At 39.3% G+C, this 21232-nt stretch overlaps 2 protein-coding genes across 2 annotated transcripts; one reads left to right on the top strand and one right to left on the bottom strand.

The window, feature by feature from the left end:
- Positions 1 to 3273: 3273 nt before the first annotated feature.
- Positions 3274 to 10669, bottom strand: LOC112564847 (glutaredoxin-3-like). Its single transcript, XM_025239919.1, has 10 exons — positions 10522 to 10669; positions 9522 to 9636; positions 8847 to 8921; positions 8453 to 8578; positions 8129 to 8213; positions 7412 to 7501; positions 6363 to 6507; positions 6017 to 6127; positions 5430 to 5562; positions 3274 to 5149 (listed from the first exon to the last, which is right to left on the bottom strand). Exons 1-10 carry the CDS (start codon positions 10584 to 10586, stop codon positions 5105 to 5107), a joined length of 990 nt encoding a protein of 329 aa, XP_025095704.1. The 5' UTR covers positions 10587 to 10669; the 3' UTR covers positions 3274 to 5104.
- An 872-nt stretch (positions 10670 to 11541) lies between these two features.
- Positions 11542 to 16155, top strand: LOC112564848. The gene is made up of 5 exons (XM_025239920.1): positions 11542 to 11839; positions 13162 to 13402; positions 14079 to 14166; positions 14520 to 14592; positions 15168 to 16155. Exons 3-5 carry the CDS (start codon positions 14079 to 14081, stop codon positions 15700 to 15702), a joined length of 696 nt encoding a protein of 231 aa, XP_025095705.1. The 5' UTR covers positions 11542 to 11839; positions 13162 to 13402; the 3' UTR covers positions 15703 to 16155.
- Positions 16156 to 21232: the final 5077 nt, after the last annotated feature.

Raw genomic sequence — 21232 nt, 5'->3', positions numbered from 1 at the left:
CAACCCCCCCCCCCCAAAAAAAAGCGTCTTCTTTGACACGCCTTGTTTTTACAGTAATCTAATGTTTCTTTTTCCTTTCTTTAGATCGGGGGCTATGTTTAAAAAAAAAAAACAACCTTCTTTTGTTTATTCTGCTACCCTCCCAAGTAAAGAGTTGTCATTCGTCTCTTTCTCTCGACCTAGGTTTATCTGGAGCCAGGTACCCGTTCCCGATAGCTGAATCGACTGGGGAAAAGTTTGTTGCGCAACACAGGATACCGAACCGGCGCGCGCCGAGTGCTGAGGTAGAGAGACCGAGAGTAGACAGCCATTGCATCACGTCGCGCCGCCCTCAACAACGTGACCTACATAAACACATGCAGCGTGCGTTGCTAGGAGACGAGTGACCGACATTTGATAGCAACCATAGCTGAACTCTCCCGCGTCTTCCGTCACAAGCACGTGCTGTTGATCCCTTTCATGAGAACGCGATTACATTTGAATCATTTGATTGCCTCAGAACCGCGTGATGTTAAATTTATCCGTTTGCCGTAAACAGGTGCTGAGAAAACAATGAGTTGCTCCCAGACGGACTTCCGTGCTCCTGGGAAATATCGATTCACTGCCTCTTTGTAGAGAGCGGCGCAGAAGCATGTATTGTTTATCCGCAAAATAACACTTACAGCAGACGACGTATTCGGTCAAAAGAACGATTGTCTGTCAAGCGAGCACACCTTTACACGGTCTGCTGACCAGACAAGCTGAAACACTTTTGTATAGCACAAAGTCCTATATATAGCTGCTAGCCTGGAAAAAAATGTCTTAGAAAGTCGACCGAGTAGCTTCAATAATAGAGGGAAGGGTCTCTCAACGGCCAAAGAAAAGAAGGAAAAGAGCGTGCGAGAACGAGAGCGAGAGCACAACGAGAACTAGCGTGATCTTCGAACGAGAGCGAGATCACTGCGAGAACTAACGCGAGTTTACGAGGTTCAACAAGTGAAGAGATTTAGATCTTCTGCTACATGCTCCTCTACGTCGGTATATAAATAATAACAACAAGAAATTGCGTCTCCAACGAAGGATCGAGCTATCAAAAATAGCAACATAAACAGCCTCAGATTTAATTAGCTTGTTCACAGTTTCCAGAGGTGACACTGTGCCTTCTACCTTATTTTCACACAGGTTTAGCAGCATCTGAATGTTTACGGCCTGCAGGATGTAATCATGATAATGAATACTACAAGATGGGTCATAGTGCAGCAAGGATACTCTTGTTCGCATACATATTAAATATAGTTAATATATTGATATAGGTAGAACAGACAAAACACACACACACACACAAACGATTAAGTATAAAATACAGAATTAGTGCAAGAAGACTATAAAAAAATAATTTGGTCTATACGTTGGGTCTACTAGGGTTAAAATAAAAAAAATAATAATACATGCAATAAAAAGACGAAGATCAATGTAAACAATCTCTTAACCCCTACTGATGGTGTAGGCCTATGTTTATGTGTGAGAAGGTGTAGATGTGTGTTGAATTTACACGATTGTATGAGAATGGGGCCTGTCTATGAGATGAACATTTCAGAGCTGTGTACACATGAATGGTCAGTGCATCGCACTCCTTCTACAGAAAAAAATCCGAAGAGTGAAAAGAGGCCTGACATGTCCCCAGTGGAAGTAAAAAAAAAAAAAAAACATTTAACTGCCAGTAGTGTTCGTAAAATTTAATGAAAAAACAGCCCGCTGACTGGCCTGTTACTTTCCACTGCGGCCCACAAATTGAGTTTGACCCTGGTTTAGACCATTCACCCTGCTGCATGTGTCACAGTCGTCGCAGATTTGGCTACAATTACTGGAGGCAGCGGTAGTTCTAGTAGTGGTCGTCTACAATTCTTTGAAGACTGATAACTTTCTTTTCCTTTTTTTTTTTTTTTTTTTAACCTCCTGCCTTTTCATTTTGCTTTTGCGTTCAAGGCTTGTGGTGGTACATGAGTAACTGAGATATTACAATAACTCAGAAAAAAAAAACTGGAATGAACAAAATTAAATAAGTGTATTTTTGTCTCTTTATATATTATAATATAAATATAAGAAATAATTTAAATCATAATCTTATATTAAATCAGACAGCAGCCATATATGGGTTTGATATTGGCAATTTGCATAAGTCCACACATTTTGTCTAACTCCAAACAAATTTGGACGGAGGTGGACTATCAGGCAAACAAACATTACCCAAATAAAGGCAGTACTCAAGCTAGTCATGAATGTAGGAGGGTGAATGAAAATGAGTCAGCTATAATTTACTCATGCAGGTCATATCACCGCGAAGGAGTAAAATCTATAATAAGAAAGATTTCTTATCAGGCCTGCAGGCTCTTTCACAACAATAGAAAGTCCTTTCATTTTTAATTCATTTAGTAAAACAGCAGCACACACACAAGCATGCACATCTGGACTAAGCTGCCTCCACTAGACCCATTAATGCAGAAGTTTTTGATTCATCCAACCGGCTTCACATTGGTGCACCGACGGTTTTTGGCGAAGCAAAATTCGTGGACTCCCTGGTCTCCCTCCCCCATCAGTTACCAATTCATATCTCCCTAGGGTGCTGTTCTCTGTATGCTCGTTCTAGTGTTATTTTTTCTTGTGCAGTGTTCTTATTTCATGTGAAATGTTTTTACTGTTGTTATAGTGCTGCTACATGGCTGATTTTAGTGTTATTACAGTGTCCCAAGACGCGATCTGAACCCAGAGCCTCTCGATCTTTACAGTGGTGACAAGCGAGTGTTTGAACCACTACACCTCCGCGCCCCCCGTCTTTCAAGGAAGAGAGTAAACTCGAGATTCAGCGCGATCTAGGAGTGGTTCATGTGATGTCAATGAATAATAGGGTGGATCCCGATCCGTGCTGGCAGACACACCCACCCGGGCGTGAAACGACCGGCGTTGCTAGCAGTGAAGGACAAACACTTGTAGGCCGCGTGACAAGGTCGATTTCGCAACCGACTCTGTTCAGTGCTGGCTGAGTACCCGGGGTACATGACTATACCCTCTTGTCCCGTCGGCCGGCCGTACCGTCTTATGAAACATTGTTGGAGTTTATCGATTTCTGACCGCGGATTGTGCAAGAGTAGCAGTCTGCTTTCTTGCCGATAGTTTGATAATGTGACATTCATGCTCTCTTTTGCTCACAAAGCGCACGCGAAGATAATGCAAGCCTTTCAGCATGTACCAATATTGTGTGCACGTGAGAGGGAAACGAATAGGAGAGAGAGAGAATGAGAAAAAACTCCACTGCACTTTATTGTTTTGACCTTTGCTCCATCACGAGGGATGTAGAAAATGGAGTCTGCTGATAGCAATGGGAAAACTGCATAAATAATAATAAATCGTAAGTAAACAAGATGTCGAAGAAAACAAATATGTTGCTTTTCAGGCGGTATAAAACAAAAGCAGCCTGAGAGATATAAAAAGTGAGGAGAGAGAACGTCTCTTTATCACGGGGAGGTGAGTAGAAGGAGGGAGAGACATTTATTCTTCAAATGGAGGACAAAGTGGGTCCTGTTGTTGATTTTGTTTACCTTAAAAAAATTGTATTATTAAAAATCTCATATCTTCCCGTTTCGATCTTAATTTTAGATATCGTGACAATAGGGGTGCAGGGTGAGAATTCTGTCATGTTTGTCTATGTGAAAACATCCGTCTAGAACGGCAGTTGACAACCATGTCTCTACTTCTATAAACTTGTTTTTAACACATGCATGTTGCGCGTGGAGCACTAGCATGTGTGATGACCTCCACATCCGCTATGTTCTATCCAAATCCCTATCTGTAGAAAGAATAAGGATAGGAGTGGGTGACCTGTGTTCCACTTAGGCCGCGCTGACTGGCTGTGTGGGTCAAGAGTACGGTATATAGTTCTGCTAGGTATTAATGTATTAGTGTTTGCGTGTCTACAGAGGGAGTGATCTTTCAGATTTTACAAGCTACACAACTTGTTCAAAACAAAGACATGTCTACCATCAGAGAGTGCACAGTGCACTTAATGAGGGGTCATTCAATGGACACATTGCGGCGTTCCTGGAAGTAAGAATGGGGGGAAGGCTAGTCGATTTAACTCAACAAGTCAATTCTATCACAGCGCTAAGTCGATTCGATTAAATCATCACTATGCGGTATTTCGGCCACGAAATAAGTGAATTTTGATGTTTTTTCCCCCCTTTTGGTTCACACACTTACATCTTGCTCTGGGAGTGTCAATATAAATCAGTTTTCACATTTTGAAAGCTTTATGCTTTCATTTGAAACATAGATGTTTTTTTCCCCTTGTATATTGTTCTGAGGTTGAGTCATGATTAAAGTGACTGGTGCATGTGCGGCTGAATCCCAGAATTTGTAAATGATCAAATTGACTGGAAGCCTAAGAAAGCACCTGTCTGCATTTGTTTCTAGGTGCAGTGTTGTAAACTGAGAGATAGAAACAGTTGTGTGTAAAGAAAACTCAACAGGAGATAAAATGACACATGTACACCTTCAGCAACAGCTTTTACAGTCAGGTAATATGTTCCTACATATATTTACACAAAAATAATCCAATCTGTTTTTCAGTACATTCAAAGACTGACACGTATATGTGGTTACCACTCTCATGTGTCATGCTATCAAAATCAAAAACAGGAAAATTACAGACTGGACCTGGTCATAGTAAAAGGTCCCATAATAACAAACTAAAACCCCTATATTTGCATTGGGAATTATATTCTCTAAATCAGACCAAGCCTTCTTAACAATTCTGATTTAATACATTTCTATGCAACACCACAGAGAGTTTAATCTGATTTGGATTGCAGCACTTCTTCTATGCAATAGGAGATAACTGAATAGAAAATTTTAAAGATAACTTCAAGATTAGCTGCTGGTAAGCAGCAAATGCTGAGCACTTAAAGAGTTTAGGACCGAATGAAACATCCTGTTTCTTCCATCCCCTCCACAACCTTAAACACTCTAGATAAGAAGTGAATGAAAACAATAGTCCAGTCTCTGTTTGAAGTGATGATTGGTACATCACAAAGTCAACTCCCTCATCACTTTATCAGCTTCGCCATGTTGATCATGATTTCAGAGCATCCTGTAGTTCTCCATTTTCTTTCATCTCCTATACACAAAACAACAAGGATCTAGGACAGTAATAAAAGGACTACAACAGAACACCAAAAAGGAAAAAAAAAGGACGCAAGCTGAAAGATGGTACATAAAATAACAATAATAATCATAATAAAGTTAATTTATAGAGCGCTTTATCCCACCATCAAAGGTTAGCTCATAGTGCTTGATAAAAAATATAAACAAATAATAATCCCCATTATTGTGTCTCAAAATAAACTTTCTCCATAAACCATAACCATGAATGCAAATGCAAAATGCAGTTGTCTCACCTTGATAATATCTAGCCCACCAAGTAGTTCTCCCTTCACATAAAGCTGGGGATAGGTGGGCCAGTTTGAGAATGCTTTCAGCCCCTGTCGAACCTCCTCATCAGCAAGAATATCAAATGTGTCATATTTCACTCTGTTTGAGAAGCAGACAAGATTTTCACAGACTAGGGCAAAACAAGTGTTAAGCAGCAATGCAACTTTGTTCACATACTTCTCACCTTCTGTTGTCGGACATAATTCTAACTGATGGGAGGAGATATAAAGGATATGTAAAGATCTTAGCACTATAAAAATATTTACTTTATACATATCCATGATCAACATCTCAACTAGTATAGCAAATCACGGAGGAATATCAAGAAGACAGCTAAAAATTCCAAGGGTTTCTGGCCTTGACATTTTTTATCTTTTTGTTATAGCAGACATCCTCATGGCTACCCTACCGGTCTATTATGCAAACACGGTCCACAAAATATTCATTTGAAAGCCTGTGTGTTTTTTGAAATGAAGGTTATGTGTTTAAAACTGATATGCTTTTTCCTTTCTACGTTGAAAAGAACTTATAGCCAGCCTTTTATTGTACCCACCCTGTTTCATTCAGAATCCCCACCATGGTTTTGCTGAAGCCACAGCGAGGATTTTCTGGACTTCCCTTCATAAACAGCATGACTGAAGCCCTGTTTGTGAGATCTTTCAACCTGAAAAAATGCACCCAGAAAACCCAGCAAATGAGACAGACACAAGGATAACTAATATTTATTTTTTACAGGTTAATTTTTCACGATGTAACAGGCTCATTATCTTACAAGATGATCAACAAACAAGATAATTTGATTCATGAAAAAAACCCGTTTATAGCTCCCTTCTTGTGCCTCTGTCTGAAACGAATCACCCATCATACAGAGTGCAGCCTAAGCTCATGGACAGGCATACCTTGCATTCAGATCAACAGAAGCAGGCAAGATGGACTTCAACTCTCCAGACTCTACCATCTCCTTAACAATGTCAAGCCCACCTATTAGCTCTCCATTAACATACAGCTGTGGGAAAGTTGGCCAATTGGAGTATGCCTTCAGTCCTGGAGAAATCACGTGACGGGTGATTAATTTACTTATTTTAATCTGCAATCTCTGATTATAAGGATTCTATATCAATATCCTTGGAGTGATTATATCAATGGGATATTTTCACTTGATAACATAAAACTATGGTTAAACTGCAGGGTCAGCATATTTGACTAGCCCATGAATGCTACTGGAGTGAGATCAACTTTGCATGTATGTACATTTATTATAATAATATACAGCATCTTTCCAAAGATTTGCTCAATGTGCTTTACATAAATCATACATAGACTAAATTATCAACAACCGTGCACCTATATTCGCAGGTGTGTTTACTTTTACAACATTCACTCATACACAAAGTAAACAAAGAATGCATTATTGAAAGCTTCTACGCAGTAGTTGAAAATATGTTTAAAACTATAGGGACAAAATGTTTTACAGAACTAGCAAGTTGACATCCCATTTACAATCTCCAATCTATGCTGTAGCATTCAACCTTGACCAAGTTTGCAGCACTGCTTTGTGACTTCTGATAATAACAGGTGCTTTCTTCAGCAGCAGCAGCAGACAATATACCCAAGAATTACTGACAACTTGGCCGTTCCTATATCATCAGTGCTACTCTCGCTTTCTTTTTAAATATATTTATACACATACACAAGGCAAGAGTCACAACCTATAATAACACTGAATTGTGACCACTGACAAAGATGCATAACTTCAACACCACTAAATATACTGCATGCACTATACATCAATTAAATTTCAATCTCCTTGCACTAAATAATCTATCCCACAATGTTCACACTGTACATTGTTTTAAAAATTCACCAAAAGATAGCAAAAGGGCCATTACCTTGTTTCGCTGTCATATAAAATAATATAAAATGTGCACCACCTTATATATTTACACACCTTGCCGAACTTCTTCGTCTGCCAGGATATCAAAGGTGCTGTACTTGATATTTTGCTGATTCAGGAGCTCCACAATCTGTCGGCTAAACCCTGAAATGCATTAGTTCTCTTGAGAACATATGACTAACTTACTTAAGTGAAGACTGGACCAGAGGAGAAGTGGATATTGAAGTGGTTAGAGTACTGCATTCAAGGCTGAAGAAATGAACACTATCTGGTTTGATACCTATGTGATGCAGTGTACCTCCCCCAGTTGACTGAGCCGTTGAAGAGGTACTTTCTCTCTGAGAGTTGGGGAAAGGGAGAGAAATGAAGGAGGGAAGCAGGGCATAACTCACATAAAATAGTTCTAAGGTTAGTCCAGTCACTAATACATCACTAACATTAACACATCACTAAAACTAACATATCACTAATAGCTCTTGTGACCAAAAAGGTTAGCTCATTGACATCAGACCGGAAAAATGTTATGGCAATACTTCAGCAATTATCAAGTTTGTGTGACCCACCTGATCCATCATATTTAATAATTTTATTTTACTACAAAACTAAATAAAGAAAAGGAGACAAAATCCAGTTACATGGAAAGGCAGATCACATTGGTAAAAAGATGTTCATTTAAAGATTTAACTTTACCATCTGTTTAGTTAAAGTTACATAATGAGCATGCATGATCTGCTTAAATTTAACAACAGAGAAAAAAAATGATAGTGTTACCACAGCGTGGCTGTTCTGCACTTCCTTTCATAAATAATATAACAGGGGCAGAATTAATCAGGTTCTTTAGTCTTGTATTCAAGTCCTGGTGACAGAAAATGCAATAAATTTTATAGAAGAAAATAGACTATTTCAATGGTGGATGTTAAATGGAGTGATTAACAATATGATAGACAAACCTGTCACTGCTGGCTATTGTAGTTCATGTGGCTTTCATATTAAAACACAAGGACTTGAACACTCTTCCCACTCCACACACACATACACATAAACATAAATGCACATGCGCAAGCACATATACAAAACACAATGTATGATGTGTACCTGAGCAAGTGAAGATCCAGTAATTGGCTGAGGATCTTGTTTGGGCAAAGCAGTGGCATGTTTTCCCACCTTCTCTGTCAGTTCTGCAGCTTTTGCTCCATCAAGCCTATCAATCTGAACTTTATCCTGTCAAGGAACAATCCTAGTAAGTACATTATTAAATACAACAACTAAATCAACTATAATGCAAGACGCAACCTATAGGAAGTACTCGACTTTGTAGCCATTTGCATAGTATCTTAAGCATTTAATCAATCATCTTCATCTGTTTAAGTTATCATTCAGTTTGAGGTATCTCATTTATCTGAAACAGAGAATAGGTTAATTTAAAAAAGAAAGAGTAATCTTACATATGACATATTAAACTATTAAGATAAAAAAAAGGTTAGCATACCTTAATGAAAATGAAAGTTGGAACAGCAACAATTTGGTATCGATGTGAAACATCTGCCAGGTCTTCTGCTGCCACCTGTTAAAAATTATTAGTGGCTTATCAAAAATATTGTCTCTTAAATTTGCTGAAGATGCAGTAGATGCTACTGCCTTTAGAAGGGAGATAATTACTTTTGCATGAACATATCTGAAATGAATTATGCCTGTAAAAGAAATAAAATTTTTAAAAATCTATCTAGTTTTATATTTCACATGTCCTGACAATGCATACTGCCCAGGGCTTAAATGGACCTTCTTGATGGTTACAATCTTTAGGCTAAAACACATAGCCAGCTATTTCACTTAATAATGTTGGTAAAAAGCAATAAGTAATAAGACGTAAAAATGATAATTAAAATTGTGTTTATAAGCTGCTTAAAATATTTTTGTCAGAGCTATGTATTTTTATTAAACCTAACCATGACAATAAAGAATTGTCCTTATTGACATCATTTATATGAACTGATTGTCATTATATGCATAACTTTTTTCCTCAGAAAATTAATGCTGGATTTAAGTAGATCTAAAAAGTGCCAAATTCAAAAAGCATGAACAGAGATTCAAATGTAACACTTATACAGTTATTAACAGGTCTGTATAAGAATATGACATGCCTGTAGGAAGTTGGCCATCCTACCTTCATAAAGATAACATTGACAAACTGCATGTCACGAGCAAGTTCCTTCATCACATCATCCATCTGGTTACACTGTGGTGCCCAGTCGGCCCAGAAGTGAACCACAACTAATTGGCTAAAACAAAATAAGTAGGAAAAAAGTAAGTGGAGTGCACAACTTAAAAGTAAGTTGCAAGTTTCGTAATCAGAACATCTGATCTGATTATCATGTAATCATCAGATCTCTTGTGCCACAATTAATAACGCTGCACATCCCAGAGCTCTTGACCACATTGTGAATTATCTCACACATAACACAAAATAGCCCCCAATGATGACCAAACAGATATGCTCCTCTGCAAAAAGAGCTGCATTACTTACTTCTTTGATGTTTAGTGTTAAATGTCTCAGATTTATAACTTATGTTTGGGGAAGGGGTCATTTGGGTAGAACTATAGAATAAATATTTTCTGACATCTCAGCAGGATGGGCTAGACTGGCTAATGAAATATGATTCTTATGTAAAATGTTAGCAAGATGATGGTCTAGACAGCATCATGATGCTGGCATAGTCAGCAAGATGGGCTAGACTGCTAATAATTAAGTAAAGCATCAATATATCATATGTGAGCCCTACAATTAAAACCCTAGCAATCTATAAGTTTTCCTATCTCTAACATTAATTTCATGAGAGTTTTAGCTGACTTTTGTTTTAATATTAAGTAACTAAAAATGTGCTAGCATGACACAAAGCTGATCATACATTAAAACACTTTCCTTTCGGCTCTCCAAGAAATATATAACACAAAAAGCAGAAGATACTCTTTTAGAATCTTAAGGCTTGTAAGCTGTGTAAGGTTTAAGCACGACTTCTTTTTAGTACAAGAAATAAAGAAGTAAGATAGTCGAGAGTGAGCCCAAGAATTTTATTTCAAGCCAAGGAGAATCAGTGAAACGGAGCGGGGTATACTAAACCAGCAGAAAATACTTGATTAACTGTGTTTACTGCTACATATCTTACCTTCTTGCACTGACAAGAAGGTTGTCAAACTCCGCCACATCTTTGACTATCTTTACGCCGGCCATGATGAAAGTACTAAGAGTAGTTTCCCCTTCAATCACGAGCTACGTCGCGTAGCGTTGTTTCTACGAGGACGGCGGTCCCAGTGTCTGTGATTTTTACTCCATTCACCCAAGTGTGTTCAGTTCTGATAAACTTTGTTTTACAGACAAGTTTCTTGACTATCGAATTGAGGTGTTGAAGATTTCTTTAAAATTAATATTCAGATTTATTTCAGCGACGTCTCTTTTTTGTGTGTGTGAAGAAAATTATTTTTTTAATTAAGTATATGGAACTTTACTACAAAGTGAAGGCTGTTATTAAACATGTGACACATCAGTTTTACAAAATCCCTCTGAGTTAGAGTTATCAAAGGAAATCAATTCAGGCAATCGTAAATAATATATATATATGGAATGGGTCAAGTTTTGACGATACAAATTGAAAAAGGTCTCGTGCAGCATGCAGTCCTCTCAGTCAGATGGATCGACACGCCCAATGCATGTTGGGTTAAAAATAATCATGATTTCTACACAGGCACAATCAGTTCATAGTGTCAATGAGTTATCGTTCTCGGGTCTGATAAGGGGGACGGCGAAAGAGAAAGAAAAAAAAAATCAAAGAGAAACAATTAGGATCTATTCAAATAAGTAGAGGCTAGAGCGTCAAATGCAGGTGGTTTCTAATGTTAATCGATGTTATGTAACCAACACTTAATTCACTCTTGATCTGATGGTTATGTTAGGGGTGGGCTAGTCGTACAAGAACACAACAAAGATCGAAATTGCCGCACAACTGTAGATTTTATTCAGTTTCACTCGTCGGCTGGCCTGCCGTTTCTCACTCTCACTTAATTCCAAGTCAAAAAAGCCTTTCTCAGATCTATCTCCGCCGAACATTCCAGGGCCATACATCCCATTTTTCCGCGGTTTCCTCACAACCTTTCCAGCGCCCCCGTGGTGCCCAGTGGTCACACCGACCCCAGACTGACAGGTCTTTGTGTTCCCAAATGGCTCAGGCAATTGCGTAACTTCTGGCGTAACATTATAATAGGTCAAGTCGTCATTGGCCGCGGGTGGGCAGATCAAGGCCGGCTATTACACAGCCGGCGTGAGAAAGGGACAGATATAAGAGTAATCTCCCGTGTAAAAAGTTTGTTTTGTGGTGGAACCACGGACGAATATTAGGTCGTTGTGGAACAGTCCGAAGTTACTACAGTCGCGAGCTCAGTCCAGAGCAGTGCAACCAGTGTTTAGTCCGGACTAGCAGGGGACTAGCTGTAAGTATTCGTGATCGTGTAGCTATAGAAAAGACAGGTGTCATAATAATAATAGCATGTTTTTGGTGTATAGGACCATTATTGTATTTCTTTGAAATAGTCCTATTACTATTTTAACTGTTTTTTTGCCATGAGGTTTTGCAGCTCAGATACTCGTGCTCAAAATGTATATTACCAAAGTTATGTGTATCACTGCATGGATGTGTGGCTTTCTTAATTAATTACTTTTTCCATTTTTGTTTTGTTTGTGAGGCTTTACGATAAGTAAACATGATAAAAAGGACTGACCACAAAAGTCCCGAATGGCAAAACCACAGGCTTATATAAATTTCATACTGAAGATTTTGTTGAGTTTTATGTTCAGTATATTAGATACTATTAAACTACATTGCCTCTACTAAAGTCCTAAAATACATAAAGGTTTCCTGTTCAGTATTTATCTGGAAGCTGAATAAAAGATTTTTACAAGTACAGTAATCCTTTGCGCTTCACCTTTTGCGGCTTCACTATTTCGCGGTTTTTATAAGAAATTAATGGGAAAATAATTCGCGTATTTTCTGCAAGATTTGATCAGTGGAAAATATAAATATATTATGAATTTTTAAATGAAAAGAAAAAGCCCAAAGTGTATCAAAATATAGCACTATACAATTTTTTACTTGGGTGTTTGGCAGAGGGATTTTGTTGGTTTATTGTTCTATTACAAGTACTGGTTTACTGTACAGTACATATTATGAGCTTGTTTTGTTTGCTGTAAAGGTACAATACATGTGCAGAACAGTGTGGGAATGGTTATTGAGGAGATGGAAAAGGTTTATTTAGCGTAAAAGTATGGGGGAGGGTTTATAAAGCCTGAATATAGTATATAAATAAATATACTGTTTCTAGTTCTTGGATTTTCGGTTATCGCGGGTGGTTCTGGTGCGCATCTCCCGTGATAAACGAGGGATTACTGTATACTGCAAGGAAAATGCAATACTGAGTTTCAAATTTTGTAGATAAAGATAATGGTAATACTTAAAACTCGGATCAATATGATTAACTTGACATTACATTCTTGAAATGAGGACAAGTGTCATAGCATAGGTGGCTTAACAACTCAGTCAGACAAATTCGCATTCTTTCAAAACACAATAAAACGATTGCCTGATGCTGCCCAGATCTTGCTGACAAAGGAATGACTGACATCCAAACATCTTTAGTTCTGTGTTTGTGGTAGATTAAAGGTTTTGTGGTATGCAAAGCATTTTTTAGCTTCAATCTCAAAACTCTAGATTTGATGAATGCTGTCTAACATGTTCACTATGTTTCGTTTTGCTCAGGTCCTTTGAAGAGAAATGGCTGGAAGGAGGCATGAATATGCTGGCCTTATGAACTGGCTGGCCTAAGCAAATGTTGCTGTAAAAGTTATGGTGGCTGCCACAACAAGCTATAGGTGCCATACTCAGTAGTTAAGCAGTGGGCCTATATTAGGGACTTCAACTGCAAGAAAAACAACTGCCATCATTAACCACAGTTAATCCAATTTACCTACTGTTGATCCGGCACCAGCCTGGTATCAAGGTCTGTACTGGAAAATGGATAGCCATGTGGCAATTAAGGTTAATTTCTAAGCAGGCTTACCTGTCAGCTAAGCCAAACTGTATGTAAGGAGTTTGCTAGTCCTAGGATAAAAATCAAACTTAAGTAGTTATTTCCCCCTGCTTGTTTCAAACAGACCTGCTTGCTGCCTAGGAGTTTTGAGGCATTTGTTGTAAAACGTTTAACTGTGGCACAAAGAAGCCTAATGAAGTGGCAGTTGGTAATGGCCTCATTGGCAAGCATTGCTGAGGAGTTTGGACGAGTTGGGATGGTCTTTAAAACTGGCTGAAAGCGCGCTTGGAGCATGTATAGTCCTACTGATAATATGTGTGGTTAAGACATTTTGACATATATTATGCACTTCAAAAAAAAAAAAAAGGTACATAATTAAATATTTGTTCATCAACTTTAGAAAACATTTAGTTGGTATTTCCAACAAATTCCTCCAGTGAGACAATTATTTTGGGGAGACATTTTACAGGAAGATTAAGTTTAAAATTTAAATTATTGAGTTGGGGTAAGAGTGGGTGTTTGATTCTTGTGGAATAATTGTGAAATGCACTTATTTGATATTTGTTGTATTTGTCATCCTTGCACACACAAATGTTTGGTTGTATTAATAAGAGTAGATTCATAGAATAATTCTGTTGTTTTAAAGATGCAGCAGCGAAGTCATGAATCTAGTGACGTCAAGAGCCTTATTAATGAGTTGTCTTTGCGGATAGGTGAAGCTAGAGAAAGGAAAGGTAAGCAGATTTGAGAGTTGGATGTTCCTGCACCCTACTCATGGTTACCTTAATTTTCTTCTGACAGTTTGTTGAGATGGAATGTGTTGGTGGATGCGTTTGTTAGTACCCCATTAAGCTAAAGTTATTCACATAATATGCAGCACTCCTTTCATTTTTTTGGCCTGTGTCTTTCTCTTAAGTGATGCGTAAACAGAAGAGAAGATTAAGAGAAGTAAATGGTTTGCTGATTCCCAGTCTGTAAGTGGGTAATTACTCGTTCCTCCTGCCCTTCTTCGTCATATATGCAGTTGCTTTGATACAGTGAGAAACTATCTTTGGCTGTTGTTATAAGCATTATTGTAATTCTGCAGATGTAGCGGGACAGCTTACCATCCAATCTTGTCCAGGGAATTCAGTAAATGGAGTTAAAAATGGCACAAACTGGTAAGCATTTTGTTTGTTTGTGATGCTAAATATGTAATGTGGCTGTAAAGCGTGTTTGAGGAAGCCGATATCTGTTAGATGCACTGATGTCTAAATTTGAGAGGCTTACACTTGATAAAGAAATGGTGCAGCAGGCTTGACCCAGCTTTCAGAAATTTGGTAGAGAGTTGGGAAAGGAAATAAGGGAGATGAGATGGGCTCTGCCCTCACTTTTTATATATTTCCATATTAAATGTGAAAAGGTAAGTAGTAATTTGCATGTTGATTAAGCTCTGTATTAATGTGTGTAATGGCTTTTTAGCAATATTTTCATTTTTCTGCATAGTGCTTTTGCCGCCTTCATCTTGTTAGTTCTGAGTTCAGATTTTGTTTTTGGGCATGATGTTCGATCTCGCAAAAGTTATACACATCTTCACAATATAAACACAGTGGCTTTAGTTTAATTTTCAGGAGATCGTTTTGGGGAAATATCACAACATTCCCATGCAAATGCCTTATTACTTTTTATTTCGTTTAGAAAGTGTCTGTCTCTTTAGTTGTAAATTTTGTTAATTTTTAGTACCGATCTTTTTCAGGTATAATCAAGCTTTTCCACCACTCTCAGAAATTGGCATCAAAACTCAGACTGCTTGTAGCTTGGATACTAAACATAGTGTTTGGTACTCTAAAACACCGCCAACATGCGAGCCTATAAAGGAAACATCACAGAAAAATGAAAGTTCAAACGTAACACAAACTGCAGAGATGTCCCCTAAGAATGGCCTGCTGCACAAAAGATCCAACAGACTACCCTGTGAAGGTAAAGAAAATGAATTGCTGCCAGGGAAAGGTGAGCAGAAAAAGAAAATCTCTCAGTCCATGAAAAAAGAGCATGCATGGCAAACACAAGGCAGAAAGTCTGTAGAAAACTTTGTGGGAAACTATAAATCTTTCGTCCATGATTATCTTCGCCGTACTTCAAATGAGAGCTTCTGTAGGAAAGCAGAACAAGATTGGATGAGTTTCATGTACAGTAGGCCCAAGTTTTCACCTAGACATTCACTCCAGCCTCTTGGGCAAAAAGAAGACAAAAGCTGGTACGCAGTACCGGTGGATAGTCTTCTATGTTGACAAATCCAGCATCGTTTGTACAGAAGAGGTGAATGTTATTCTCATAGCAGTCCAGACTCTCCTATAAATTGGCCTTCAAATCAGATGGCAATGAATATAATCCATTGACAGTGGCGTAGGAAGATGTTGGCGTTGGGGGCAAACTCCCTGCTGACAGTGAACGGCGTTCGCACTCGCACATTACGTAAAAAAGATGGGGGGGGGTACTGCACGCACGCACGTACACTGAGGTAGCATACAAACGCTGTTATTGTTAAAGGCAAGCAGAATTAAATAAGAAAAAACAAATTAAAGAATGACTCCCGGCTAACGCTTCACAACGCATACTGGCCAGGGTAGCCATCGGGTGGAAAAAAGGTAAATATTAATTAAGCCTACTCACCAACGGCTCGTGACACGCTTTGTTCTATCTCACAACAAACGCGGGGAAATGGTTGCTGGAACCCTCTTCTAGACACCACGCCAGTTCCAGCGACAGTACAACAGCACGTGGCAAACCGACTACTCCCAGAGACGGCACAGGTCTCCACCAGCAAAAAATTCATCTTCCGCCCGCCGTCTTCCCAGTCCACATATACCTGTGTGGCAGGTTTCTATAGCTTCGAGAAACCTCCAGAACCTTTCCCTACCCACAGGGCCAGCGTCCGCGAGATAAACACGTTACAAAGAGGCACAGCCCTATACCTGACTCGGTGTCCACACACCTGGGAAATAGCCCCATCCACCTCAAAGAGAACCAAGAGACCAGAGAGGAAGGGACGCAGGCTACCGTATAATTAAGGGCCATAAACTGGCCAGACCACCGTGGCCAGGGGACGAAACTAGGGTGGGAATGGCCGCAGGGCCACCCCTTCCTCGCTCCGCTACCCGACGGTGCTGAGCCAGCGATGCGACACGTTCTATGGCCATCTACCAAAAACGGACACATATATACAAACCAAACAGTATAACACAGATAACTTATGTTGAGTACCAGCCACAGTCGTTGATGATAAAAGAGTGCCCTTGTGTAGTTTTAGAAATGTTACTTTTGCACTTCCCCCTGAGTCGTAGATAGCAATAATACCAGTCTCTCTGTCTCTAAAGAAAACTACCAATATAGGGACTCGGAGTCTTTGCCTTACTTAGGTGAAGTCAAAGCCGTCAATTCGCACTAAACCGTTGGTGTCTAGTGAGATGGAAGTCCTCGTGCTTCGCTAGCTTTTCACAAAGTGTAAGGGTTCCTGTCTGATTGGCAAGACTGGGGTATTGGTATGCAACTAATTCGTTACTGGCTTTCTGTGTTCCCCATGACCAGTGCGGCCCCTATGGTTGTAAGCGATAGCAGATAATTTTAGGGCGACAGCGAGTGGGTGGGGGATGTTTTATGTTGGTCAAAGGAAAACCGCCAAAGAAAAGGCGTCGCATTATGGGGGAGGGGGAGGGAGACCACACTCGATGTACGTGTACTGTCCGGCTGCTTTCTTCGCTCAGGCTTCAACACAGCCTGCAATTAGCATGGCAAACAATACCAACGGACTGTCCCGATCTGATCGTCAGAGGTGTTAGAGCCTCCACTTGCCTCAGGGCCCGCTTTTGGTGACGGTGATGACCGTCTCCTCTCTACGTTCCCCTACCTTTCTTTGGTTCTTTGCTCTTTGTGAGGAATTACGTCTCAAATATTGGGGGGGCAAAAGGATATTCCTGCCCCCCCTGTATTTTCCTTGGGGGGGCGGCTGCCCCCGCTGCCCCCCTGGTTCCTACGCCACTGATTGAGTGATCAGGCAGATGGAATATCATTAGTGAAACAAAACATCCCTGACATTGGCAAAGAGCATCAACTGCGCTGCAATAATTTCGAAAGTGAATGGTTTGAAAGGACTGGAGAATTAGACGTGAAGGTAGTTCCAACAACAACGATTAAAGCTTCAGTGGATGAAGGTCATGGAGCAAATCTATATGTTGGAATGGAAGATGATGCTGTTTTTAAACAACTAAGAGCAGCTACGAAACCAACTCGCTGCAGGAAGCAGCTGTTCACTACTCAGACGAGTCGTGAGAGATCTGATCAGACCATGCCTTCCATTTTTGCAGATGATAAAACAGATTTGGTTGGCAGTTTACATGGGCTTACCATCCCTTATCTCTCAACAGATTCTGTATCTTCTTATGAGGATCACATACTGGTTAAGACTGATGTATTTGAACAACTTGATTCATCTTGCAGGTTGAATGCATCTGGCAGAAATGGCATGGATGTGTCAATACATCCAGATGATGCTGATATAGAATCTGTAGATGGGCCTTTTATGTTTTTAGTGCATCCTAATTTTCTTGGTGCCTTCGCCTAAAAGCATTGGATATGTTTTTTGTTTCGGCCATATTGGCAATATTACTGTACATTTTGTACTCTGATGTTTCTTTAAATAAATATGTATATGTTTGTGTGTGTTTTCTTTACACTTAATATACATACCCATGCAAATTTTTTCTTTTTATGTAAGAGGCCGGGTTTCTCAGATGAACTTCAAAACCTTTAAGAGCATAACGCCAACAATCTTCTTTTATAGAACATGTTTCATCTGAATACACCCCCTACTTTTATGTGAGCAGTCCGGTGGCGCAACGGTTAGCGCCTGTCACCAAGACAGTGAAGGTTGGCTGCATGCCCAGAGTTCATTTCTCGTCTCGGGCACGCTGTTCTTTCTCTGCACGTGGCATCTGTTTATAGGGCTGGCTGTTCTCCGTAATATAGCCTCAGTTGCTGGCACGGCGTAAAACACCAATCCCCCCCCCCCTACTTTTATGTGACACTTATTCTGCTCGAATGCCATTCTTTGCATGCATTTGTTTTTAATAATCGTTACATAGTTCGTCAGACATTTAAAAAAGTCTTCCAAACTGACAACAGAAAATAAAAATGCAAAAAGGAAGATATTTAAATGACAAAAAGTATGCATAGTAAGAATAACAAGAACGACGAAAAAAATTGGAAATAAACTATTTAACGTGTGCTCGACACCTCGTGTTTTCACAGATAACCTGGAAGCAATGTGGACATTTTTTTTCTATTACCCCTGACACACGCATGCTTATATCTAGATATACTTAATATATAACTAGATATATAACCTTATATATATATAATCCCCCTTCCCTACACAAACTTTTTTGCGATCCATTAGTTAACACAAGCATTTGACTGAACAGCACGACAGTTGCATCTCGCACTAACATTGGGTCATCCATACCAGCTCTCCGTGGCAGTGCTGTTCCAAATCCCCATGTCTGCCCTTAATTGGAAGAGAAGAGATTCTTCACCTCACATTCAATTGTAGAGGGCAGAGAAAATTTTTTATAAAACAGATCAGCATGACCAATATATTTTGTAGGCCTTTGTCTCACGTACGTTTGGATGATAGAAGGGGAGGGGGGAATGGTGTTTTACGCCGAGCCAGCAACTGAGGCTATATTACGGAAAGGCAGCCAGCTCTGTCAACAGATGCCACGTGCAGAGAAAAAAAACAGCTAGCGTGCCCGAGACGAGAAATGATCGAAAGTTAATAGTTCCCTCTTTAAAAGAATAATCCACCACCCACCCACCTACCTCTGTCTAAGATCGCTGTGTATAGAAGTGGGTCTTCATGAAATGGTTGACATAAAATTGTTCATATTAGAGAAAGAATAACAAAACAAAAAACAAGGTGCATAAAAAATTAGCTCCACCTAGATTTTAACATAGTCGATCATGTCAAACAAATGGTTTCTTGAAACTACTAGATTATATGATTTCGCTTGGCAGCCAATAGGTTTTCGTGAAAGGCTTGATAGAGAATTGATCATATTAGAGAACAAAAACATCCCAAAGCAAAACGCAAAAACAAAAAAACACACAAACTCCAAATTTTGAACAAACCAACTGTCAATCTTCAGGCTTCGTTCGTAACCACTACACTACAGAAGCATAGCTCACGATGCTCTCTAATGTAACCTACTTGTAGTTTAACATCGTCTGTGTTGTGTTGGGCCCTCATTTATTTTACCTTTACCTGTCATCAGTTTTAGGCCTTGAGTTATTTTGCCTGTCGCAGTTAACTTTATGCAGCCCTTCATAATGTTTAAAAGTTGTAGAATTAGCACTAGAACAAGTTTCATAGCTGGCAAAGAGCGTTGGCTTAGCACTCAAGTGTGCAAGGTCGCTTCGGAAGTTTTTCCCTTCAGTCAGACGTTTAGGAAAAAAAAAAAATCAGGATCATTTCTTTTTGCTGTTATGAATTTAAGCTTTCTTGGCTATTTTTTGAACTTTTACGAGTAGTGATTTGTGTATGAAGAAAGTGGTGAAATTCTTGAAATCTTGGATGATAATTAATTATAATAATACTGTAAATGCAAAATTTGTAAAGCACATAAGGAGCTATAGTATGCTAGCTCTTAACGCTTAAGAACAGGGATGCACAACCTATACGGCCCGCGGGCCATATCCGGCACGCGAAACTTCTGCCCACAGTGCAGGAAATCGGCATGTTAGTAATAAAAGAAGACCTTTAAAAAACGAAAAAAAGGAAGAAGAAGTATTTATCCCCACGTAGGGGCGTCTCTCAATCTTTTTTTCGATGGACGAACATTTCGATTCAGTGCTCTGACTTGGTGTCTCTACGATGCTGCCGGACAGTCAGAAGTTGGTTTCGGGAAAACAACTTCAAATATCCCACTAATTACTACATAATTAATGGTAGGCACAACTTGTTTCTAACAAAAATGGTATCTGCTCTATCTTTTTTTCCTTTTTGTATTTTTGCGGCGAAGTGGCCCGCGACACGGCTGTCCGAAATGGATATGGCCCGTGACATGGCTGTCCGAAATGGATATGGCCCGTAGGCCGAAAAAGGTTGGGCATCACTGCTTACGAACATGAACGAAACTTGGACAACATACGAGGGACATTAAAAACAAACAAAAAAAACAACAACAACAAAAACAAAAACATATGAGCTACAAAAGAATAAACAACCGTACTAAACGAAGAATAAAATCAAATATAGAAAACACAAAGAGGAACCATGCAAATATAACAAGAGCTGAGATCTATGTATGCGCGTCTTATTGAAAAGAGAGAAGGAGGATGGGAGGGGCATACCAAAAAAAAAAAAAAAAAAAGTTGCGACAGACGACTGACAGTTGTTGTCGGTAGTCAAATTTGTGTGGTTCGATAGAGATATCTAGTACGATCACACAATAGAACCTGCATGAGTGGGTAGGGCGTGGAGTTGTGTTCCGTTAGTAAGCTGCCTATAATTAATGAACCGGGTGATAGAGATATAGTTCAGGTTTTTTTTATTTTTATTTAATCGGTCAGAATGAAATCCAAGAGCTTATAAAACTAGCTTGTGACTAAATTTGAAGCTCGGCTCAGTTTAATGCAGACCGCTGTTTGAATCACGGACGTGATACTTCTCCGTAGACGAATGGAGTGTTGACCGCCGGGTCACTGATGTTAAATTATATAGTTCCTGTTATCTTCTTCAGCCCGGTTAAATGGAATGTCCTCTAA

This window comes from Pomacea canaliculata, linkage group LG5 (assembly GCF_003073045.1).
Source record: "Pomacea canaliculata isolate SZHN2017 linkage group LG5, ASM307304v1, whole genome shotgun sequence".
Taxonomy (NCBI): domain Eukaryota; kingdom Metazoa; phylum Mollusca; class Gastropoda; order Architaenioglossa; family Ampullariidae; genus Pomacea; species Pomacea canaliculata.
This window is presented reverse-complemented; position numbering and strand designations above follow the sequence as displayed.

Excerpts from the sequence above, each read along its gene's own strand:
- LOC112564847 (XM_025239919.1), bottom strand. The coding sequence starts at position 10,586 with ATGGCCGGCGTAAAGATAGTCAAAGATGTGGCGGAGTTTGACAACCTT. Across the intron at positions 6,128-6,362 it reads TCTGTTGATCTGAATGCAAG|GTTGAAAGATCTCACAAACA; the intron begins GTATGCCTGTCC and ends GCATTTTTTCAG. Across the intron at positions 5,150-5,429 it reads GTGGGCTAGATATTATCAAG|GAGATGAAAGAAAATGGAGA; the intron begins GTGAGACAACTG and ends TTTTGTGTATAG.
- LOC112564848 (XM_025239920.1), top strand. The coding sequence starts at position 14,079 with ATGCAGCAGCGAAGTCATGAATCTAGTGACGTCAAGAGCCTTATTAAT. Across the intron at positions 14,167-14,519 it reads TGAAGCTAGAGAAAGGAAAG|ATGTAGCGGGACAGCTTACC; the intron begins GTAAGCAGATTT and ends GTAATTCTGCAG. Across the intron at positions 14,593-15,167 it reads GTTAAAAATGGCACAAACTG|GTATAATCAAGCTTTTCCAC; the intron begins GTAAGCATTTTG and ends GATCTTTTTCAG.